The sequence below is a fragment of the Centrocercus urophasianus genome, unplaced genomic scaffold, assembly GCF_019232065.1.
Source record: "Centrocercus urophasianus isolate 14NV4802_14NV808 unplaced genomic scaffold, USGS_Curo_1.0 seq_11, whole genome shotgun sequence".
Classification (NCBI taxonomy): Eukaryota; Metazoa; Chordata; class Aves; order Galliformes; family Phasianidae; genus Centrocercus; species Centrocercus urophasianus.
In genome coordinates this window covers 6,918,577-6,944,034 of record NW_024884253.1, presented here as the reverse complement: position 1 = coordinate 6,944,034, position 25,458 = coordinate 6,918,577, and the positions used below count along the sequence as shown (strand labels likewise).

General features: G+C 36.8%; 1 protein-coding gene across 6 annotated transcripts in view; it reads left to right on the top strand.

The window, feature by feature from the left end:
• The window catches only part of PHF20L1 (PHD finger protein 20 like 1), a 49,281-nt gene extending 31,661 nt beyond the window's left edge, over positions 1-17,620 (top strand). For 3 of the 6 annotated variants that reach the window (XM_042836887.1, XM_042836881.1, XM_042836872.1), the window contains 10 exons: positions 1,954-2,172; positions 2,366-2,422; positions 3,987-4,091; positions 5,119-5,283; positions 6,317-6,498; positions 8,408-8,507; positions 10,416-10,611; positions 11,041-11,407; positions 14,701-14,866; positions 15,943-17,620. In XM_042836887.1, the coding sequence (XP_042692821.1) occupies positions 1,954-2,172; positions 2,366-2,422; positions 3,987-4,091; positions 5,119-5,283; positions 6,317-6,498; positions 8,408-8,507; positions 10,416-10,611; positions 11,041-11,407; positions 14,701-14,866; positions 15,943-16,085 (1,700 nt within the window). In that variant the 3' untranslated portion in view covers positions 16,086-17,620. The remainder of the gene's footprint in view (positions 1-1,953; positions 2,173-2,365; positions 2,423-3,986; positions 4,092-5,118; positions 5,284-6,316; positions 6,499-8,407; positions 8,508-10,415; positions 10,612-11,040; positions 11,408-14,700; positions 14,867-15,942) is intronic. The other 3 variants (XM_042836913.1, XM_042836904.1, XM_042836895.1) reach the window with 1 other exon arrangement.
• The last annotated feature ends 7,838 nt before the right edge of the window (positions 17,621-25,458 follow it).

Sequence of the window (25,458 nt, the reverse complement as noted above, 5' to 3'; positions counted from 1 at the left end):
ATTAGTTTGTATGAATAGAGACAAGAATATAGCAGTATGTGCAGGCATAACAGTAATTTCTCTTCTTGGGTAGCTATACAAAGGCAGTTTAGAGAGCTCTGTCATTGAGATGGGTGTTTGTGTGCCCATAGCAGTTCTCTGCCTGCAGTAAATATTCCCTCAAACAGTTACCTAATTACTACTTGCCTACTTTTATCAGACATTCTTGTCCTGAATTTTGAGATACTAAAATTTGTGTTGTGATTAGCAAACTTGGAACGTGTCTGACTGCTTCAGATCAGGGTTTCTTTTGAACAATGAAAATGAAATACTAAATTCTTCTAAATGTACAGACTGGAACTGAATTATTCTAGTCATTGTTTAAAGAGAGAATAAGTGAAATTTTCATCAAAATAGCAAACCAAATTAGGTGTGTTTGGGTGATTCTTTTATGTTCTCTTTAGAAACGAGACAAGACAGCATCAAGATATGAAGAGCCACTGTTTTACTGAGGTGCTAAAATATATTCACTGGGTGGCAGGTGGCAAAACAGGTTGTTCTTTAACAGAGACAAATATTAACAAGGAAACCAAAGAAAGGAATACTTGATACAGTGTTTCATGTTGATAAGTATCCCAAGCTAATTCTCCTTGAAATAGAGGAAAGCAAAGCTTAGATGGTTCACCAGAGTCAATAGGATTAGGTTCTTATGTGTGATGTTTGACTCAAGCTTCTGGAAAGGCTCAAGAATGGACAGCTCATGAATTAGAAGGTCTCATGCAATTGAGCAGTTGCATTTGACTGCTTGCTTGATTGCGTAGTATTGTGAAGTCTTGTATTGTAGAGCTGGGGACGTTTGGCATTTGAGAATGCTGCGTGGTGTGATAAATGAAGCAGCTCCTGCAGCTTTCTCACACTAGCTTTTTTTACTGCTTTCCAGAGAAGGTTGCGTAGGAGCTGGAGTGAGTTTCATGTAAAATGTGCATTGCATCGTAATAGGGTTGGGTTGATCTGTCCAAGCCTGGAAAGCAGCCCTATAGAGCCACCAACAAGCTGTTAGTGCCTTTCCTCCAGAGTTACAACTGATGAATTTACTAAGTTATTGTAACATTGCCTATTCCAAATCAGCTTTGTGTTTTTCCCTATCTTGACTTCTAGCAAATCTCCTTCAGGCTTTTTATTTTTTATTGTGAAGGGAGCTGATGAAGATTAGGCTTTCATAATTATGGTTGAACAGCTTCCACAATAGCAGTGAACACAGGAACTTATAACAATATCAGTAATTTTCTTTACCAGTACTTCTTTCTTTTTTTATTTGAGAATTACATTGTCCTGTTGGAGTATAAATACCAGCAATAAAATTGTAATTTTAGGTTTTAATTATGCTAAGTTATTTCCTCATTTATATCAATTAAAGGTAGAGAAATTTCTAAGTGTAGCAAGCTTTACTGAATAGTGCAAAATAATTGTTGGTAAATGTTCAATCTCTGTGACAAATTATTACAGTAGCTGGCATGTAATTCAAATATGGATCAAATACATAGAATCAGTGAAAACGCAGTAAACTGAAATATAAACACATAGCACTGAGAATTATGTATGAGAACTGTTCTCTGTTCACATACTGGAATGAGATAACTTGAATGATGTTAACAGTATCAGCACTTCTGCTGTTGGCATTGATTTCCATTACAGTGGAATGAAAAGGAAACAAAAAGGCTTAAAGTAGAAGCAAAAATAGGCTTTAAGCAGAAACATAATTTAGAAATGAATGCAAATTCCAAAACAGACAAGAAACTTGTGGCATGTATTGTTTTGTATGTAAAACTAAGATCTAGGCATTCATGTGCGGTAATTATATATGAAGTGTGATAATGTTGTTACCACTATGTGATGTTTCAGTGATCTTACTCAGTCAGTGATCTGGCTGCAATTCTTACTGAATGCCTAGTAAATCTGTCTTCTTGTTTTCAGCACCCTCGCCTCATGTACATGCCTTACATCTGGAATTGCCTTTAACCAATAGTCTAAAGTTACCAAAAGGGAGTAGTAAAAAAAAGAGGTCTTCCACATCAGTGAGCTCTGAAGGGACAGAGGTACAGTACTCTGTGCCCATAAAGGAGAAATGTTTTGAGAGTCTGAAGGAGAAAATATTAAAGAACGTGATTGAGAAGGACAAGCATTCAGAAGTTGGTAAACTACAATGCTTTTTGTTTCCAGTGCTTTAGAGAATAAAATTAACTGTAAATTGACATTAAAATCATTGTATTGCTTGTATGTATTATGTTATATACCAATAGATATTTTTGCATTCTAATGGTTTTTACAAGAAAGTGGGGTCATTAGTCAGACATTACACTTAAATCTCACATTCTTAAATTTTCAGGAGCAGTGAGAGTGGAAAGAAAAGGAAAACTGGAAGAGAAGAGTTCCACAACATATGGTATGTAGAGCAATGATATTTTTAGGAAAAAGGTAAAAGTCTCTAACATTTACTTGATGCCTCTAAAGCACAAATATAGGAGTGTAAAATATCTCTAGAGTTCAGCTGTATTTCCTTAGTTTGGGATCTTAAAAACTGTTCTAACGTATATGACAAGTTGATAGTAAAGGAATAACTGTGTAAGAAAAGTAATGTTCTCAGAAGAAGGATTTGTGTAGTGCCTGTGAGGGGCCGAAGCCAAAGGTGGGTGTTTTCGGTTGTTGGATTGTTGTGGTGGGTTTTTTTGGTTGTTTTTTTCCAGTTCAATTAGTGATCACAGAATCACAGGATTGTAGGGACTGGAAGGGACCTCTAGAGATCGAGTCCAACCTCCCCTGAAAAGCAGGCTTCCTAGATGAGGTTTCACAGGTGGGTTTTGAGTATCACCAGAGAAGGATAATCCACAACCTCCGTGGGCAGCCTGTTCCAGAGCTCTGACACTCTCACCGTGAAGAAGCTCTTACGTGCATTTGTATGGAATTCCTTATGCTCCAGTATGTGGCTGTTTCCCCTTGCCCTGTTGCTACACACTGCTAAAAAGTCTGGCCTCATTCCTTTGCCCCCCACAGTGGGTCAGATCCCCTCTGTCATCCTTTCTTAAATAGACCCTAAATAGACTAAATAAACACTAAATAGACCCAGGTCACTGAGCCTTTCCTCGTAAGAGAGCTTCTCCAGGCCCTTTATCATCTTAGTGGCCCTCCACTATACTCTTTCCAGGATACTACAGTGGTACTGCATTTATTTTGATGTGGTGGCCTAAGAGAACAAGAGGAGAAAAAGGATAAGTTTGTGTTAGTAACAAAACATTTAGTAATTTGTGAAGTAAGAGGCCTTTGGTTTTCCCCAGCGTAAATATTACAGTTAAAGATGGAATGAGAATTCATATATGAATTGGCCTGTTTTTTTCCGTGAGGGAAGAATTATGCTTCTGAACAGCACAAGAAGATACTAAGATTCAGTATGTATATATATATACAAGAAATAATCTTTGAACACTGGCATTAATGATTTCCTTTCTGTAACAATTCAGTTTCCTTAGCTTGCTGTTGATTACTTAGAAAATGACCATGGAGTGACTGTGCTGTGAGATATATTTTGTCTGGGAGAACTAATAAATAGAATTTCTCTAAGCTAAAGTGCTTGTTCTTATGCATATATCAACAGTGCTGCTTATAAGTGAACTGTGAAGCAAGAGATGCACCGTAAATTTTAGTCAGAATCATTTTTTATGAAGATATTGCTTGAAAGTGCTGACAGCATGAGCAGTTTTGTGACAAAGAAATTTCCTTTAAAGCCTTTGAACTTTCTGTAAGTGTGAAATGTGTTATTATCACATCTTTGTGTTTGGGATTTTGCACTATTGAAGGCTTTTTTCTAATAAACCACAAGTTAAATAGCCGTTAAAAACTACTTAATTAACATTGCTTACCCCACCGGAATAGTTTGAAATTAAAATGTTGAGCTAAAAAAAAATAAGCAGTTTAGAGTGATGTTGTTTTAAAATGATCAAGTTTTCTTTCAGGTAAGAAGAAAGAAAAGGAAAAGGAAAAAAAAGAGAAAAAAGAAAAAGATCATAAATCAAAACAGAAAAAGAAGAAGAAAAAGAAGAAGAAATCTAAACAGCATGGTAAGATAAATGCAATTTTTGAAGGTGAGCCAAACCATTTGGTGCTTTTCTGACAATAGATACTAAAATTTGTTTCCCAACAACGTAAATACAAAAATTAGAAATTTCAGAGAACAGCTTGTGGCCTTAATGTTATAACTAAACAAGTTCCTTTGTTTGTTCCTTTGTTGTGTAAGACCTTTGTTCTTATTTATGAGCTTGTCTCTACATGGTGGATAGAGTATTTCATAAACCTTTTCTGTCAAAATATTATAAACAGGTAATAATGGTTTTACTTCTTGTCTCTTTAGACTTGTCATTTTAAGCTCTTCAAATGTATCTACCTCTTATGTTGTTTGGACATTACAATAATTCTACTGTTTAATCTGTTGCTAAATTTCAGAGGTTTGTTGTATGCAATGGGGCCCTTTGGTGCCCTGGGAGAGACTCAAACAAGGTGTGTTCTCCTGCCATTGAGTTCTTGGGAATGAGCCACTGGGGGTGGAGTTCCTGTGAGGGTCCAGCAGAGCCCTGCAGTTGTTTTTGTACTTCTTTGTGGGTGTGTAGGTGTGCATTTATTGCTTAACTTGTCAGGATAATCTGCAATTACTTCTAGAAAGCGTTGTTGAAATGCTGCAGATCTAAGGAAAAGAGATCTACCAGTAGGATCTCTAAGGATAACAGATGATAAAGGATGAACTCAGGACAAAAAGAAGATACTGTGCGATTTCTTTCTTACCTATACAGATAAAATGTTGTATGAAAAAGTATTCCTCTGTACATTCTGAGGCTGATAGATATGGGGGGGAGTATTAAATGTGTTGTTTTTTAATACTTAGCTACTGAACTTCATTGTGTCTCGTATTGGAAATTTCTGGAAAAATTGAAACAATGGGTATTTGCTACTTCATGTTCACAGCTTAATCATTCCTAAAATCTCAATGTCGGTGTTTTTTTTCTCCTATTAATTTTTTTTTTGAACGCTTTTTTGAGACTTCTCACAAATTTTATTTATTGTAACATTAAGTTAATCTTGTTAACTTTGCAGATTATTCAGATTATGAAGATAGTTCCGTTGAATTCTTGGACAGGTGCTCTTCTCCATTGACGCGGTCCTCGGGAAGCTCTCTGACTTTGCGCAGCATGTTCTCAGAGAAGAATACATCATACCAGTATCCAAGAGCTATCTTGTCTGTTGACCTTAGTGGAGAAAGTAAGTTGACTGGCGCAGAAGTTTCAATTTGTAGGTTTGGTTGCTTAGGAAATATAATTTTAAAGAAAATGTTTTGTATAAATTCTTAATGTAGGTGTAAGTTGTGACTGACTTTGAGTTAAGTAGTTGAAGCAGCCCTGCAAAGAAGGCCTTGGGGGTCCTGGTGGACGAGAAGCCAGAAGTGTGCTTGCAGCCTGGAAGGCCAACTGTGTTCTGGGCTGCATTAAAAAAGGGGTGGCCAGCAAAGAGAGGGAGGTGATTGTCCCCCTGTACTCGGCTCTTATGAGGCCTCATCTGCAGTACTGCGTCCAGGCCTGGGGCCCACAGTACAGGAAGGATGTGGAGCTCTTGGAATGGGTCCAGAGGAGGGGCTCTAAGGTGATCAGAGGACTGGAGCACCTCTCCTATAAAGAAGGGTTGAGGGAACTGGGCTTTTTTAGCTTGGAGAAGAAAAGGCTCTGGGGAGACCTCATTGTGGCCTTCCAGTACTTGAGGGCAGCATATAAACAGGAGGTAGAACGGCTGTTTATGAGGGTGGATAGTGATAGGACAAGGGGAAATGGTCTTAAACTGAGACAGGAGAGATTTAGGTTAGATATTAGGAGGAAGTTTTTCACATAGAGGGTGGTGACACACTGGAACAGGTTGCCCAAGGAGGCTGTGGATGCCCCATCACTGGAGGCATTCAAGGCCAGGCTGGATGTGGCTCTGGGCAGTCTGGTCTGGTGGTTGGCCACCCTGACTGTGGCAGGGGGGTTGAAACTAGATGATCATTGTGGTCCTTTTCAAACCAGGCCACTCTATGATTCTGTGAAGCATAAGTGTTTAGACTCCTCAAGCTTTCTACATTGAACTTGTGTATGACATTACATTAAAAGCATTTGAGGGGACCATCAAGAAATCTTAATGTACCAGCAGTGCATTTGAGTGTGATTTTTTTTTTTTTTTTGACATGTGCAAGTTAAGACTTCAAATGGCAGAAAAATTGTTTTTTTTTAGTTTCTTTACACACAATCTCATAACTTTTTACTAGACCTTTCAGATATGGAGTTCCTGGATGATTCCTCTACAGAGAGTTTGTTGCTCAGTGGTGATGAATACAATCAGGATTTTGATTCAACTAACTTTGAAGAGTCTCAGGATGAAGATGATGCTCTCAATGAAATTGTTAGATGCATTTGTGAACTGGATGAAGAAAATGGCTTTATGATTCAGGTAAAGGAATTAGGGAGGTGTACTTTCCACATAAATTTTGTGCTTTTGAAGATTTTCTTCTAAGGTGTTGGAGACTGAATTTACATTGAGAGTTGTAAATAGAAGTGATCAGTAATAATAAAATATTTTATGCTTGATGTGATTCTCCAGCATATGCTGAAGACTTTCTCTTGGATGGGTTTCTTCTAACCATTTAATATACAGAACAGGTTTGTAAGGAAGAGTGAACTTTTTTTCTTATAGTTGGGGAAAAAATGCTTTTCCACACACACATCATTCTCTCTGTCTGCAGACCATTGTAGTTATACCAGCATTTCTGATTTAGTCCTTACTTTTGACAGTACCTGCTATAGACACCTCAACTCTACTCCACTCACTAAATTCATTGCAGCTGTATACAAGATGAATGAATCTCTGTGTAAGATCTCTGCCATACAGATGTTAATATCAGCATCTTTGTGTTGCAAAGTTTATGCTTCATTTTTAAAACAGTAATTCTCAAACAAGAGACTACTTGCTCATTTTAGGAACTACTAAAATTGTAAGCCTTAGTATAAAAATGTAACTATCGTTTAAAGAGTGTGTGATGTCTGTGTGGCATCCAGCCATTGACAGGTTGCAACTACTGCTTCGTATGCATTTGTATTGCAATGAAGGGTTGCTTTTTCCATCTAGCAATGAATAATTCAAAGTCTTTGTGTCAAGGAATTTGTAATAGAGTGATTAGATCAGATGCAGTGAAAACTGAGGAAGAACTCGGTTGTCAGTAGCTTTAAGAAGTTCATGAATTTCTTCTTTTTTTTGCACTTAAATGAAAGGTATGTATTCCACTATCAATGTGGTATTGTTTCTATTGATAAATACTTTATAATAAGCCTTTAATTGAGTTCTGAAGGAAGCAAGAATGGTTCTCCTGTTAATAGACTTGCAAGTGAGTCTTTGGAAATTAAAGGAAGTTCTGAAAAAGAAGTACACAGACTGTCCCTGGAAATGCATACTAAAATGCAGTGGTATGATGGAGGAATTGAGCAGCAGTTCAGCAGTGGTGATAACAACACAGGAAAAAATGGACCAGTGTAGAAGTTTTTGGAGAGAGGAGAGGAATTTGTAACCATAGTGGTATGACAAGAGGAAAGGTGCTTTGAACATGCTGATGCTCAACATACATGTCACCAGAGGAGTGAGTTTCAACAATGAAACAGCAGATATTTAGAAATCAAGCAAAACACTGACCTAAGAAAAGGAAATAGAAGTGGTAGTTTCCTGCCCACTTCTTATACACAGTGACAGCTTAATGTTGACCACTTGTCTCCTTTCCATACTTTGTGTCATTGAGAGCAACCAGTTCACTGTTTCTAAGCCTTCATGTCTTACCACTTCTGTTTTGCTCTCCTATTCTCTTATTTCTCCTCTTTCATTTTCTCTTCATTTTCTTTTTCTTTTAGATTTTCCATTGGCGCGATATTAAAAACACATCTTTCTAGCGCACTGCAGAGATGCTTTGTAAATATAAATAATTAAACTGAAGAGTTTTCTACTTTTCACTGTTATGCTGTAATGTATTACATTATCTTTCTACTTTACTGTAATGTATTTTTCTGTCTTATGTTGCACTACTAAATGTCTAGGTGCTAACTGTTGAGTGTTGTAATAAAATACTATTAAATATTGCGTCTTCATTTTTTTTCTCCAGTTTGGAATTTGTGGGTGAGAAAACTAAAGCTACCTTTTAGCTTTATGTCTTTGCCTACCCAAACACAGATGACCCAAATATAATTATTATGCTCAAACATGCTGTTTAAGTTAAACTGTTGTTCATTGAATTTTGATGATACAAGTAATTGTTTCTGATTTTTAAATCTGCTTAGTTTTAGTTTTTGCTTTTGTGTTTTGTTTTTTTTTATGTCAGTGCGAAGAATGCTTGTGTTGGCAGCACAGTGTATGCATGGGATTGTTGGAGGACAGCATTCCAGAGCAGTACATCTGTTATATCTGCAGAGATCCACCAGGTATGAGTAAACCACCTTTATCTGCAGTTGTCTGCTTGGGTTTTCTAAGCAGAAGTGTTATACCTCGCTTAAAATGTTAAAGCTTTGTCCGTTTTATGTTTGTTTCACTTCTTTGAGGTTAGATCTTCTAAGTCTTACTGTAGCAGAGATTTACTTTTCTTTCAGTAATGTCTTGTTAAACTTGGCTAAATCTTCCTCATAATTTGAGTTACCATAGCTTTGTTTTTTGAACTGAATTCTTTCAAACCTTTAGGTCTTCTTAATTTCATTGTACTCTGAAAAGACTTTGCAAATGAAACTTTCTTGTTCAAAAGTTTGCCTTGCATATACTTGGAATTGGATCTATTTGTTTAAATATATTTTTTAGATAAAAGGACTCATTACCACAGTACACATATATATGCTATGGCTGTTGTTTAATATTAGGATTTTGTAATGTTTGTGTTTGCCTGGAATTGTGTAAATAAGTTGAATATGTTATGTATATGCAGAAGTCTGGCACTCATGTTAAACATTAGCGCGCAAAATGCATCTTAAACTTTAAGTTTTTAATGTTTCTTCTAACAATTGTTACAAATGTCCTCTAGTGATTTATCCAACAGGGTATCTGAAGCCCATTTGCAGACGTGTTAAATAACAGTTTTCATTAGCTCTTCTTGAGAAGAATATTTAGAAATCAGAGCTGGATGGATGTGATTTTTTTCCATTTGCCCAAAACTGATTGTCGGTTGATAATATAAAGTCATGTCTCGTAGTTCCTTATGTGGTGTACTCTGAGCAGTCAACCCTTTTCTTATAAATAACAACTAATTTGTCTTGTGTTCTTTCCCTGCGCTGTACTAGGTACTTCGTTATCCCCTGCTATATGGAGACTGTGTCCCTAAATTTTATCTTCTCTCCCTTCCTAACCATTACTTCTTTTCTTTCTATGTCAGGAGAAAAAGGTCATTCACAATGTCAGTATTTTAAAGTGTATTGGGATAATGGGCAGAAAGGAGATAGACAGGGTATTCTCCTGAAAGGTATGAAGGGCTTCCATCAACCCGTTCTTTGTTATGTATATGATGATAGTGTGATATGACATTGAGTGTAAGATAATGCAATCTTAGTCAGTTTGTTTGTCTGGGTTCCTCTCTGTAAACAAAAATAATTAGCATTATATATTGTTCTTGCTTTCTTTTTTTTTTTTTTTTTTTTTTTTAATAATTAAGTTACCTTAGAAGCATTAGCTAAGTACTCATTAATGCCTGTTGGGTTAAAATTGTAGATGATATTGTAGCATGGGATACATAGAGGCTGCTTATATTGTTATCCTGTCTAGCAGTGTTTGGCTAAACACCTCTCGAAGAAGAGTGTAAGAGTTCTGCTGTCACATTTTTGAGTTTTCTCTTTTCATGAAGCCATCTTCTGGCTTCTTGTAAGTAGATATTAAATACATTGTTGAAGGAAAATACTTGTTAGTTTTTCCCAAATAACCTAGATGTTTTGGGCATAACCATATAAAATCCACTCTCCAACACTTCCATCAGTAATTTAATTACTTTTTAACTTTTGCAGCTTTTGTAAAAAGAAATGTTAAGTGCCAATTATTTAAAAAGATTTTTTTTTGCAGTTAGATTGATGTACACTTGTACTTTAATCACAAAGGTAATTAGATTTTTCATTTCCAAGTGTCGTTTGGAGAGAGTGAGTTTTCAGCTTGGCTTTGAAAATGAAGTAGCAAGTGTTCCCTTTATATATCCTAGAAAATTAAGTTTTAGATAATCAGTAAAATAATGAGGTCTTGAATCATTCTGTCATGGATATTAGGAGACATTTAGGAGATAAAACAAATAATTTTAGCACTTTAGTTTTAAATGCAGTTCTGTGGCTTTAGATGTGCCTAAATTTGTGAATTGCTTACTCCAGGTCAGAGGTGGAGTGCCAAATATCTTTACGATAAAGACTGGCTAAACAATGGACACATGTGTGGCTTATCATTTTTGAAAGAAAACTACTCTCATCTTAATGCCAAAAAGATTGTGTCAACACATCACCTACTGGCAGATGTATATGGTGTAACAGAAATATTGCATGGACTGCAGTTGAAGATTGGGATATTAAAGTAAGTATCAGTCCAGATTTATCAGGATTTATTGTCATCTTTTAAAATATATTTAAGTAGCAGAAGCTACCATTTCCGTGCATGTTATTTTATCACGTTAAAGTTGTTCCTTATAAAATAGTTGAAATAGTTCCAGTGCAACATGTACCTTCATCTTCTTCAGCAGAGTTGGTTTATAATTTGTAGTATGTTTTTCTTTTTTGCTGTTGCTTGATTTTTTTTTTTTTTAATTTTTTTTATTTTTTTAATTGCTGACTTGGTGCTAATGGGGCAGTGTGGATTTATTCTGAATTGATAAGTGACCTAGCAGTGCTTTCTTATTTTTGATAATGGCACTTCTCTTAGCTGTTATCTATCAGAAGTAGATTTATAGTAGTTCAGCATTGTAGGAGGAACTTCTGTATAACATTTTGCTCATCTTTGTTGTAGAAATAAACATCACCCAGACCTTCATCTCTGGGCTTATTCAGGAAAGCGAAAAGAACAAGAACAAATAACTCTTGGGGTAGAGAAAAAGATGACTTTTCCACATACTGTTAATCCAACTGAAAGGACATATCACAGTCAAAACCATAAAGAACCGCCTAGTTTACCCCAGAAAATGGAAGACACATATATCACGAGTGAGCACAGTTACCAAAAGCCACAGAGTTTTGGTCAAGATTGCAAAGCAGTCGCTGAACCTATGAGCTCAGATGATGAAGATACAAGTAGTTTTGAGGAAGACCAGGAATTTTGTTCAGAGAACAAAAACTGTTTACAGTATTCTTTTAAAGATGACGGCATGAATGAGCAGGTAAGTACCATCTTTCATCTGGGAAGTTTCTTAATTAGGCAAATATATTTAATCTGATAAAGGTCAAATACATAAGTATTCAGAAATGTTTGTTAGAACTCAACATACTCTATCAGCACCAATTAGTGGGATCAAAGTAAGATTGCTGAAATTCTTTCAGCAAAGTAGACGTATTGGTGAAGTGCAAAATGAAGTATTGCCTGTGCTAGAACTGTTTATATTTGTTCTTTTCCAATGTTACAAAAAGAATAAAAAACAGAACTTAAGTGTTTTCTGAGAGCTGAGGAAAACAGAACAAGCTTTCTTTTTTCTCTCAGTTCTATTTTCTACTTGCACTTTTAACTGAGATTTGCATTAGTGTTTATTATCATACCATACTCTCCTTTCAAAAGTGATATTACCTAGAAGTCCACAAATAATTATGCCAATTTAAAAATTGTGTACAATTTATTTTGAGTTTTTAATACTGCGTATTTCTTCTAATTAAAATTTTCAGACTTTTAGTCAGGATTACATTTGGTAATGTAATATGTCTTTCTCAGCTTTGCATTACGTGTTTGAATCCATTGTGTTATGGAAAAGAGCTGATACTTTGTAGTCTGGGCTTAGTCAAAAATTCTCTTTAAGGAAAAAAAACCAACGCAAAACAACAACAAAAAGCAACAAAAAAAAACCAAAAACAAACCTTTCTGTTTTCTACAATATGAACTGTGAGAATAAATCGCTCAACTCATCCACTTTTTGAAGTACAGTTTCTGATGTGGAGGAAATGAGTAAGATGCATCTTTTTTCTTCTAATTCTAGTTTTAAATGTGGCATGTAAGCTGTATGATCTGAATGGGAAAATTTTGGCTCATTCTAGTTAGAATTGACTGCTAAATTGCGTGTTTGTGTAGTAAGTAGACATGCAGCAGTATCAGATAGGCTTTCTTTCCAACAGTAGGTTATATATTTACAATGACAATTTTCTTAGGATTAAGTGGAAAATGTGAGCAGTGAAAAAATGTTTCTGGTAGAGACCAAGTCCTATACCTGAAGAGCTGGGTGCTCTCTCTGCCAAACTGGGAGGAGATCCTTTGGGACAGTATCAGAATACTCCTTTTGGGATGCCTTAGTTCATCTTCCTGTCAGCAGTTATCCCTGGTAGTACAAGAAGGCTTACTGTCTAGTCTTAGATGTGTTGTAGAGCACTCTTGATTTCTCCATGAGCTACTTTGTCACTTGAGCGTCAGCATGCCCCTGAGTACGTTTTGTCATGAAGTGGCTTCAGTGTAAAAAGCTCTCTCCACTTCTCCTTGTCAAACTTCTGGTTTGGATTTTACATTCTCCTTTCTAGCTTCCTGTCTTTTCCTAGTCATGGAATCTTAATGTCACAGAATGGCTTAAATTAGAATCTACAGATCTGTTGCAGATCTTCTTTTCTTTTACAAGTTATGATCAGATTATTTTATTCAGATCCCTTTTTGGACTGTACATTTACTTTTTCCTTCTGAAAGCGTGATCTTGCCCCACCTGACTCTCCTACTTATTTCTTCTTCAGAAGTTGTTGTGTATTCTACTTCCTACCACCTCTTTCAGCACTTCTTGATGACCTGTGTTGGTCTGGCTTCTTGGTCTCGTAGCTTAGAAGAGGGCCTGTTTGGTTTTAAGTTATGTCTTATGAACTGACCAGTTCAGTGAAACAGAGGTCATATAAAGAAAGTATATGGTAGGAAAAAAAAAAAAAAAAAAAAAAACAACTTTGTTACTTAATCTGTAATTGTCTCTGTGTCAAGATTTTTTTCTTGTTGCCACAGGCATCTGAAAAATACACACAACAGAGGATCTAGATGTTAGGATTGTGTAAATGAGGCCTCATCCAGCAAGGAAAAAAACAGCATTCTTCTGTTGTAGGTGTACAGAAAAGTCTGAAAAGTATCAGAAATGGGGCGTTTAATCTATATATAGAATATTCCCAGTGTAATTATGAGAGATGTAGTGAAAGCATTCTGAGGTATCTGAGAGATGGAAGATATTATCTAGTTGGAGAGTTTAGAAGCGTTTATGACGTTCAAAAATGTTCTTTGGTAAACTTTGTGAATATTGTGAATATTAACAGCTTGTCCTCTAGGACTTGCTTACAAAGCTGCCAGCAGGATGGTCTAAGTTGGACTGAATTTTTTTTTTTTTTTTTAAAGTAAGACTTAAATAGTTAATTTTGGCTTATAAAGTGAGTGAAGATCTGTCAGTTCCCCATTTCCTGATTTTCATACTGTTTATGACTGGGAGAAGACATGCGAAGTCTGTGCTGATGTGACATGGAAAGAACTTTGGCACTTTTTTGTACAAGTGTATTAAAATGATTAAATTCACTACTTGCTGTCACGTGAAAGCCATTCCTTGCCTTGAACTGATTCTTTGTGAGCATGTATCTTGAGTTTTCCTTGAATTAAGTCCCTAAACAGAATTGTTAATAGTGAAAGAACTTCCATCAGAAATGAAGTCATAATGAGCGTGAAATTGAAACTTCAAATCCTTTGAAGTAGCGGAGATTCTGAACAGTTTGATTAATGTGTTTTTTTTTCAATCTGGTTTACTTTCTTTGGTCACAGCCAGTGACTGAAACATCAGATAGATAAGATGAGAAATTTGTTTGCTGTCATCTTAGAAATAATTAGTTTCTTCAAAGCAAGCTAATCTTCCACGTACAGCCCATTTGCATAACATGGCTGCACAGCTCCCAGTGTTACCGTCCCTGTACCTGTCCCTGCTCACGTTTAATTCTGGCAAGTTACAGAGAATCACAGGGTAGGCAGCAAAGACTTCTGTTTGAAACAGCAGATGAATGGCCAATTTTGCAAAATAATGACTTCCGACATCTTGGATGTTGTTGTATTTTGTGCAGTTTTCATTTATTCTTTGCCCATACTTGGAGCAATCCTTTGGGTTTTGTATATTTCTGTCGATGTTACACTGATGCAGTTCAGCACTTGATGAATTGAGTCATGATTTTTATAAACAGAGCACAGAAATACAATGTGCTTACTGCAGTAAACAAAACTTGACCTGCCCTCACTCCTACTTGCTCTGCCATTTAAAAAAACATGCTCATTTCTATGGAATTTGCATTTTGCTTGTTTTAGTCTACTGAAGTGTTACGATACATGGTGGCTGAGTATGCTTTTTGTCAAGGAGGCAGAAGTACAGTTCTAAAACAGTGTAGTGTGTCGTGATATTCAAGGGTCAAAATGAACACTAGAAATTAAATAGATGCTCTTAAATGGCAATTTTTTCTTTCTGTTGCCCCTATGAAGAAGAATTCTGCTGAAGGAAACACTGTGTTTGTTTGTAATGAAAGAAAAGGCTCAGAGGAACAAGTGGATACACATCTTCAATGGCAGCTAAATCTCCTTACCCACATAGAGAATGTACAGAATGAAGTCACCAGCAGGATGGACCTGATTGAAAAGGAAGTTGATGGTAACTGCATTTACAGATGCTTATTAATGTACCTAAAATAGCTTATTTCATAGCCACTTGTTAAAGGCAATATCAGACTGAGGATTTTTTTTTTTTTTAAGTATTGTATTCAAAACTGGATACTCAAAATTATATTCTGAGCTTGCAGTTCTGGTTTCACCCTCTTCCACAAGGTTTTACTGTTTATTAAAGTAACTTAAATTGGTCAGGATGCTTGAGCTCAAGTCTGTAGTATCAGATAGATTTTTAGAAACTTTAGATGATTTGTCTGGTCTTTGTCCAGATGTGGATTATAAAGTTGACAGCCTTTTTCTGCAGCTGGCTTGATTGTTCTGTTGCTTGACAGTATTTAGGAAAAGTTTGTTCATTCTGCTGTCGTTTTCAATTTGCTGTATTAGCGTGTAAATGGATTCAGGAAAACAAACCAGGCTTCCTGGGAAGACATGCATGAGATTGTACTGCAGAAGTAAACATTGCAGCACATGAATTTACTCACTAGTTGTAGAAAGTTAGGAATGAGGGGAACTTGAGTGCAGTGTTTTCATGAGAGTCCTTCATCATTATTTGACAAATGGTCATTTGATTCTTATTTGTGGTCTTATTACTGCTTCATATGAGTCATTATTTCTAGAAATACAAGGTTTGTCTATTTCCTTTTTTTATCTCTACAAGCATAGAAGTTAATTTAAAAACACTGAAGATTGGAAAACTGTTCCGTAGTCTGATTCGTATAACTAGGAGCTTGATTAAGTGACAGGAGTGAACCTAGAATTTCACTGATTATGACATTCCCAGACTGCTTCTTCTGTTGCAGATCTGTCATAGGTAGAAGGCTCTGGGCTGAAGTTTCTTTTTTATGTATAGGACAATAAATCATTAGCCAAGGCTGTACTTTGCTCTCAGGTATCTATAGTAACAATCAAATCAGAAGATATGCTTGAATTGTTGAAAAATCACAGCCTCAATATTTTTTCCCTTCTCATTAAGGATAAAATATTAAAGAAAGGTTTAATTGTTCTGAAAATTGTTTCTCAGAGACTCATTCTGATTAATTTCTTCTTCATTTTCCTTTGTAGTTTTAGAAAGCTGGCTTGATTTCACTGGAGAACTGGAGCCACCAGATCCTTTAGCAAGATTGCCTCAGCTGAAGCGACGTATTAAACAGCTTTTACTTGACATGGGGAAAGTACAGCAAATAGCAACACTTTGCTCTGTATGACAAAAGGAAGAATAAAGAAATAAAAATAGGTTCTCTACGGTGAATTTTCTTACTAGCCACAAGACTGATAGGAAGACAGCAAAAAGCTGAGCATTTATATCGTTCTTCGATTATTACATTAATAGCCTAAAGTTTTAGGGAGTGGAGAGGAAACCTAGAGTAAGCAATCTGTTATACTGAAAATCTAAATTTTCACATCCAAACCTCAAAATATGATGTATTACATACTGAGAAATATTTGTATCTCAGTATGATAAACGAGGAAACTTCTGCATACAGGAAAGCTGAACAAAATCTCTGCAAAGAATGGTTCTGCTATTTTGAAACGTAGTGGAAAATTCTGAATCCGTGGAATTCAGCTGACTAAAACTTTTTGAACTGCATTTTTACAAAATTCTTATCAGTAAAAGACACAAAGAGATCTGCATCCTCTCTACAAGAAAAGTTTTTAGATTATTTTCTTTTCTCGTGAATGTTCAGGAAAGTGAGCATATTAGCTTTGGTTTTGAAAGAAGCTACTTGTCACGGTCTCCTTTTCAAAGTATTTTTTTAAATAGAAAATTTTATTACAGCACCCTTAGGCTCCTTTAAAACGTAAGTGGCAAACAGTGGTCACATGTGCCAAATAACATTACAACCACTGGATTGAGATTTTCATTATGGCTTACATGAAGGTTTTTTCCGTATTCCTACTTGGTGCCAGCAATCCATCCAAAATTATATCTAGTTTATATTTTTTATGTTCTGTGGGGAGTATTCAGGATTCAAAGTACAATTTTTGTCCTGGGTAGCTCTGTTCTGGTGTTACTTCACCATCCTCAGCTGGGATGAGGAAATGACGAGCAGTGAAACTCTCTGTGGCTGTCAGTGTACTCAACCACTAGAATAAATATTGCAATATACATTATACAAGATTTATTTTTTTGGAAAAAAAAAAAAAAAAAAAAAAAAAAAAAACAAAAACAAGAAAACTTCCAGCTTCAGTAAATGCAACATCATGAAACCAAAGGCAACCTAGCTGCTCTGTTAGCTTCTGCTGGTTTTTGAGCCCAGGACTTTCCCTGTGCTTATAAGTTGCCGCTGTACCCAGTGCTACATACATACTTGTATGTGTATGTGTATACATACACAAATACATTTATACATAGTATATACATTTATATCTACACATCTATTTTTTTCAATAGATTATAAGAACTGGTGGTTAACATAAACCGTTACCTTTTAACAAACAGTTTCTAAAATTGAAAATAATGTATGTACAGGTTTTGAAATTTGTAAAATATGACTGTTAGAAGGAGGCTATTTAACTGATGACAAAGATACTTGAACATTTTATGCCTCACATCTGTTTATCAGTTCTAGTTATCTGTATAAATGCATTTTAGAACCGATAGACAGTAAACTTGAATTTACCTTTTGATAAGAGTACAAGCCACTGTACATTCAAAAATTATTTAAATTTGCAAACACACTGTTCTATATGTAAGGTACTGTATGTAAAACTGTTTATTAAAACTATTCTGCGTACTCTACATTTTCAATTTTTTTTCCTGATCTACATACAACTGTTGTTATAATGTACAGACATCAGAAATTCTTGGAATGCCTTCTGAGGATTCATAAAATTGAAAAACGTGCCAAAGATGGTTTAACTGGGAAAGACACTGCAACCTGTGCACTGAACTTTTATGATAAAAGCATTATTGAGTAGCGTGGCTGCTAAAAAAAAAAAAAAAAAAAAAAAGAAAAAACCCAAAAACCTTCCCTGATATTTCTTGTCTGCCTCTCTTGTTTGAATTTACCACTTTCGATGTGCAAAACAAAGTGTAAGCCCATGTTACTGAGTGGTTGCTATTCAAAACTTGCCACATCAAGCTTGTAAGAGGTATTGGAGAGCTATGATAACATGGAAGGTGACTGTAGAATCACAATTAGCAACTTTGCAATACATCAGGAGGAGTTGTTGACATTTTTATAACTGTTAATAAAGAAAGTATTCTGATGTGTTACATAGTCGGATTAGTTGAGTGACCTACTTGCTTTTGGTATGTGGGACTTTAATATATTATTCACTTGCTGCATATCCTTGAATGTGTTGCTGTGTGAACTATGTAAGAGAAATGGAAATCCAGTTAACTTTGAAGGAAAATGGAGTGTACTTACAAACTTTTATACAGCATACACTGTAGTGATGTTATGCAGTGTGTGTGATATAATAAACTATAGATGCTATGGAAGGTGGAGGTGAACTAAGAAATTCCAGGTGAGAGAAATGAGATTACCTTCTTAGTGCAGAGGTGGAGAAATGGTATCTGAAAAGGAAGTCGTAAGGTCAGAGCTGAAGTTGCCTGTGCAGCTTTCACTTGTCTTCCATTGGTGTATGCAGCAGCCTAAATTTACATGAATACTCAACTTTATCTCTGAGGATCCTGCCTGATTCAGGATGGACTCTGCTTACTGAAACAACGAATCTGATTAACATTTATGTTTGTCTTCATTTCTTGTGTAGTCAGTCATTATTAATAGGTGCATTCCTTGCAAGCATTCACATATTGTGAGAAAATATAAGTGCTTATGGGCTGTGATACATTGTGTATTGCTTGAGTGCTTCACAAACTCTTCTTGCTTCTCTTTCAAATTGCAGTGTTAGTCTGTGACACCTGAACATTAGTTCTGGCCCAGGTTTCTCCGTTACTGAAGTCAATGGGATGCTTTTGAAACATCCCATGCAGCTTTAAACACAAGTCAGGTGCCATAAAATGGCTGAATGTTATGCACAGAATGTAACCTACAGTTGATTGCTTTACTCAGTTGCCAGTCAAACCTGATGTGGTCTGGTTCATATACACATGTCTTCTAATTGGCCTTATCAAGAGAATAATTTTTCTCTGCGTTATTTTCCATCTGTCTTCCTGCTTCCTCACTAATTAATCCAAGTATCTATACATAATCTATTTACAGCATCAGTTACCTGGACATGAATTTCAGTTTCTTGTGATGGTTGATGAAGGAGGCAGACTGCTCTGAGGAGAAAGTAATAGTTTGTGGTGTTGTGCTGATTGTTTGTGATACTTCTGTGCAGATAAGTAAAATACAATTTTTAAGTTTTCGTCCTTTTTAAGTAATCAAAAAAAGAGAAATACCCCATTACCTCTTGTGAGGTACAATACTAAATGGCAAACTTGTGGAGCCTTTAAATGCTGTCTTTGTCTGAAATCTGCCCACCTGTTTTCTGTCATGGAGGTTTTGGGAGTGATTCATTTCAAACCCTCCTTCCTGTGACAATATTGAAGGCATCCACATCAGGATTTCTAAGTTGCAGTGATGGATGTCAGTGTTACAGTCATAAATGAAGCACAGACCTGGTGACATAGGTAGCCCTAGTACATGTTTTCTGATGATGTTGCAGTTGTAAAACAGAGATACTTCAAATCACATGGCAGGAGATGGAAGATAGTTCCTAAAATGTTTTTTTTCTGGGTAACTGTAGGGAAGCTAATTCCCTGTTTTAGATATTCTGAATTTCAGTGCATATATATTTATTGAGATATTGAGTGATTAACAGCTGCAGAACCTTGTTATTTTTCTTAGGTGCTGAATTGCACTTTTCTAATAGATTCCTTTGCTGGCTTGCAAAGAAATGAACCTGTTTTTTCCATGGGTGAAGTCTTCTTATAGAGTAGCTATCACCTGCTGATTCACTGAATATCTGTGTTTCTCCTTGTCCTTAGATCCTTGTTTTTTTTTCCTAGTAATATAGAGATGCTGATGTGTGAAGGGGTGGGTGTAACTATGCCATCTATTTGCAAATTGATACCCGCTTTTGCCATGTCAGTTTAGAAGACTGGAATCTTGTGTTTTCTCTCTACTGCTTAATAATGTTGCAGTCTGTCAGCTTTAATTTCACAGTGCTTATTAAGATCAAAGTTTAATCACTATCTAAATGTCTGTTGCTGTCTTTGTGTTTGATTGGTTGCTACTTTTTTTTCTCTTACACTGTGTCTGTATTGCTATAAGTGATCATTTTACAAAGTTTTTATTATGCTGTTATGTCCTTGGTGCTGGGTGTAGGGGCTCGTCTTTAGCCATTAGAATTATACACTATGTGTATATCTGTTATATATGAAAAATATGACAGAGCATGTGACGACTGTGAAAATACACTGCACAAAGAGCAGATTGAGCAGTTGGCAGCCATTTTGCACCAACCTGAACAACTCAAAGGAAAAATTAGAAGCCACGTAGAGAAAATATGAACTTGCATGAAAAGTCTTTCAGGAGTGAATCTCCCTTTTTGTACACTGGGCTGTGTGTAAACTGTAGATGAGCCAGGGGCTGAGTAACTACAGTTAGCTCAACTGCTGTTTACTTCAACCAGCAACTTCCTTTGCTGGCAAGAGCTGTCTTGTTCAGCTGCAGCTGTGGGCATCGGTGTATTGCTACCAAACGCTCAGAGAGGCAGCAGTACACTACTATAAAATCCTCTATGAGGTACACAGAGTACCTTTTCTGTGGTTTTTTATAATAGCTGTAATGTTGGACGAGTTCTAAAACGATAAAGATCTTTGAGATCATTATGTGCCTGGACTCCCATTCAGTGGACTTCAGTTTTAGTGAGTTAGTAAATGTTCGTATACATTTAAAAACACTAGGGAATTTTTAGTGGTGTGCTTAGCCTATAATAAATAAACTACACAGGATTGTGGATATTCTTATTTGTATGGATCTGAAAACCTTAGAGAATCTTCAGTTGTATCTTAGCCCATAGCCAAATTATGTAATCAGTAAATTATTCACAGTCCTGAATGCTCTTTGAAAGGGTAGATAGATAATAGCAAGACGGGGAAATGGTTTTAAGTTGAAGGAGGGAAGATTTAGGTGGATGTCAGGGGGAAGTTCTTTACCCAGAGAGTGGTGAGGTGCTGCAACAGGCTGCCCAAGGAGGCTGTGGATGCCCCATCCCTGGAGGTGTTCGAGGCCAGGTTGGATGGGGCCCTGGGCAGCCTGGTCTAGTATTAAATGGGGAGGTTGGCAGCCCTGCCTGCAGTGAGTGGGTTGGAGCTTTGTGATCCTTGAGGTCCCTTCCAAGCCTGGCCATTCTATGATTCTATGATGATGATTCTCTTACCATCAAAGTAATTGCAACATTTTAATGTTCCTGAGTTACTTCAGTGTCCGACAGTTTCAAGGTTTGAGTTTTGCAGTGCATTGTCTTGAAATACCTTGTCTTTTAACAACTTCAGAGAGACAGTGGCACTCTTGTTTCTCTGAATATTATTACAAAAGAATGTGTTGTGCTGATTTTTTATATTTTTATATTGCCTATAAATGACTGTTCAGGACTTTACTGTTGTAAGAAACAAATACACAAACAATATCGAGGAAGTTCCTGTCCTAGGTGTGTTGTGGACTGAGGCATAAGTGGTAAGCAGGAGGTGAACAAAATCAGGCAGAATCTGAGTGAGATACTAATACACAGAAATTGTTGAGTTGTTCACATGGCAAAAAATGTTATAATCTTGAACATTTAAAAAACAAACCACTAGATGTATCATTAGTGAAGGCACCATCTCAAAGCAGTCTCTCAAACAGTGCAAAGACAAATTCAGATCTTGGAGTAATATCTGAACTGCTGTTTTCTTGTTCTGAATCAGATCGAGGATCCAGAAGGTCAATGCAAGCCTTTGTAGAAATATATTGACTGTAAAAGCTCTGTGCAAGTTGATCTTTCCCTTATGATATCTTTCATTTCTGGATAACAAGAGTTCCCTCGATCGAAGTATGAAGATTTATCAGTTTTATCAGTCACTGCTGTAGATCTGTTCTCCATGAGTTTCCTTAATCCACTGCTCTCCATTTGAGAGAGTTCTTTTTTCATCTCCATAACAATCAGGAGACATAAAAAAAAAGTATGTAGCTTTTTGTATGCAGGACTTGGATTTCTCCTTTAATTTGTTTTCTCTATTCATTGACTGTATTATCAGGGAGAAAAAAAAGAGAATTTTGTACTATCAGAAATTCAGCACCTTGTTAGTGACTAATGACTAGGGAAGCTTTTTGTTTTCTCATGGTTTAGTTTTCATTTGCCAAATATTGAATCTTAGTGTACAAATCTATCCATTACTTGGTTGTACTGGATGATCTTGGAGGCCTTTTTCAACCTTGATCGTTCTGTGATTCTAGCGGGGAAATGGAAATACAACATGACAGGAAAAAAAAATGAGAAGTCCTTTGCCTGCTTTTCTTACCTCCAGTTTAGTGTTTGGGTACTTCCCCATCATACTTTCAATTTAAAGAATGTGTAAAGTGACTCAAATGTCTGGTATCTGATGAAGCTGTGCTTCATTTTCCTTCTCATCTTCTGATTTTGCATCACTTTATGCATTTTTTGCCCCTTTTTGAGGATTTAATTAATGATAATTGCCAAAATCATGTGAAGATGTTTGAAATAAGATCATTATACTTGGGAAGAAATGTTCTTGTGCTTACAAATATAGGAGAAGTTGTTAAAGAATGGCATGATTTCTATATCGTGTTCTTGAAACATAGGAGAAGATGGGCCAATATTTTATGCCAGTTCAACACAGTCCATTATTTGAAAATAAATGAGATACACGATACGAGCATCATCTGATAAAGTTTTCAGTTCTTAAAATCGCTACTTCCAATTTACTGCCTTGTTCAGAAGTCTTCTTTAATCCCATTTCTGAATATGATTGGTTTCTTAGGCTTCAGCTTTGAGTGAAAGTAACTTTTATGTTTGTACAGATGTTTGTATATTCATTTATTGGAAGCATTTACCCTTTGGCTTTTTAATATATAAATACAGCACTTGCAAAAGCCCTTTTTTGGGCTACAATCTTTCTGTTAAGAAAGTGTGTACAAAACTGGAACACTGGATAAGTGATCTGTTTCTTAAGATTTTGTGATTGCAATAAAATGTTTCATCACATTGAAGTTTTTTCTTTCCCCTAACAATTCTAGTCTAGAGTTGCTTTTTGCTAACGTCTACAACAAATGAAACTTCATTTCCAGCACTAAAGCAATGATTTTGAAGACGAACTAATTTTAAAACCACATTAGCAGCAGGGACGTTTTCCATTTGCTCCTTTTTCACACTTCAGTGCTGAGCAAATTTGAGATGTTCTTCCATCTTGTCTCAGGTGCTAAAAATAGAGCTTAATACAGTTGTCCCTGCACTGAAGGGAGTGTTATGCACTGAGGATTTTCTTAATTAGAATTTGACCAACCATAGATCACAGGTGCCTTTTTTTCCTCTGAAGACTGTCGATTGTATGTATTGTTGTATAAACTCCCATTTTATTTTTTGAATCCATGGACCACTGAATCCCACTGAACTTGCACGTGATGCACATCTAAAAGTGGTTCTAAGGACACCATTTGCCAGAACACTATCTCCCACTTGAACTTTGAAGAGATTTTTAAGTCTTGGCTGTTCTCCCTAGCACAGTTCAGAGGTCGTTTTCTGTTTTTTAAAGAAATAAAAGCAGTCATAAGAATCGATGCTGTGTAGATATTGTCAGTTTCTAGATGCATAGATATTTGCACACTGCTTTTTTCTATAACTAATAGTTCTTAGAGGTCTCCTTAGTTTCCTGACTGCCTTAGCTCATTACCAACTAATGACCTTTGGTAGTCAACAAAGAAAGAGGAAGAAAGTGAAATTTCTATACAGAGAGCTTGAAGGACAATTCTGGACAAACTTTAGAAAACTGGATTAGATGAATGTGTGTTGGTTTGCCATCTGCATAGTGTTCTTCATCATCTCCCAGCTTGATCTTTCTGCTGACTACTGACTTTACTCAGGTCCAGAGTGGGTTTCTTGAAAGTCAGGTCCAAATATAGTTCCACTCATTTTAAAACTGCTAGCCATGGTAAAGTAAGCCTGTGCTGCAGACTGAGGTCACATTTACCACACACATCTAATGCTGTAGCTCAGGTACATGCGGGATGCATGTGGCCTGGCCCAGCGTGTCGTGTGGCTCTTCTCCACTGAGCAGCCCAGAGTGGCCCCAGGTCCACCCCCATTGTGCACAACACTCATTGCTCAAAACAACCAAACGTTGGAGTGAGATTCATACTGTCTCAGCTGAACCCAAGTCCTGGGGAATCAGAATCATACAGCAGTTTGGGTTGAAAGGGACTTTTAAGGTCATCTACTTCCAGCCCCCTGCTACAGGCAGGGACACCTCCCCAGAAGAAGGAGCAGTGCAGGGCTCGTTCAAGTTATGGCAAATAATTGTTGTTTCATTGGCTAAATACAGTCGTGTGAACAGCAAAAAAAAATCTGCAGCTGTGTTTTCTGTTTTGATCGTCTGGTCCTACCACCAACCCATCACCTTCATGCTCGCTAAAGTGTATCCCTGCGAGTGCCACATCTACACTTTTCTTGAACACAAGGGCAGCATCTTGCAGGTACAGTGACTCCCTGTGGTTCTTCACACAATATAGCCCAGGCAAGCCAAAGGTTGGATACCTGTGCTGTAGGACTTGAAGAGGTTTACAGCCCAATCTCAAAGGTACTTAAGTCCCCACTACCACAGGTGCTGTCTTGGTTGGTAAGAAGGTATTGGACTTGTTGCTGGACTATTCCATACCCAGAAATCACAAATAAGAGTGCTGATGTCACTTTTTTTTTACTGAAATCAGCCGAAGTCCAACCTCAGAGGTGTACTTTTGTTAGTATTAAGCTAATTCTTCTGGGCCTGGTTGTCCAGCTAGCTTTTCATAAATGAAAGCAAGTTCTGGTACTTCTTGGTGCAGGTAAATGCTGTCAGTCATTAGTGGTGGATCAGTAAGAAATGATACTCTGCAGTCAAGTAAATAATATTTCTGAAGTGTTTTAGGTTCAGCATCTTGGTTGTAATAAGTACTCTCCAAAATTGACTTCTGTTAACCAGCTTGTTACACACGTATATTTCTTGGAGGATGAGGCCTCAGAAGCTAAGCTACTTCCAACCAATTCCAGCAAATACTTGCAGCTCAGCACAGGTGGCAACTGACATGGGGCCATGTCAGCGTACTTAATGTGTGTGCTGATGTGACTAAGTCCAAAGCCAGCCTCTGTGACTGCTGTTTGTTCTCCTTTCCGATGACTGGTCCTTGTAGTGCTCCTTGGAGAGCAGTGACAACTTGCTGACGGAAACCATGAGGGCAGTTCCAGGTGAATGGACCTCTTGTAGTTATCTCAGAAACATCGTATGCGTCACTCACCCAATTCTATGCCCAATGTACCAGCACACAAGTGAACCTGTCTGAGCTATGGTTGCTATAAAAAGGCAGTTGAAGGCTGCATGCAAAGTGCAGGATGCTTCAGTGACACAGAGGGATGGAGCTGTCCTATTGCATG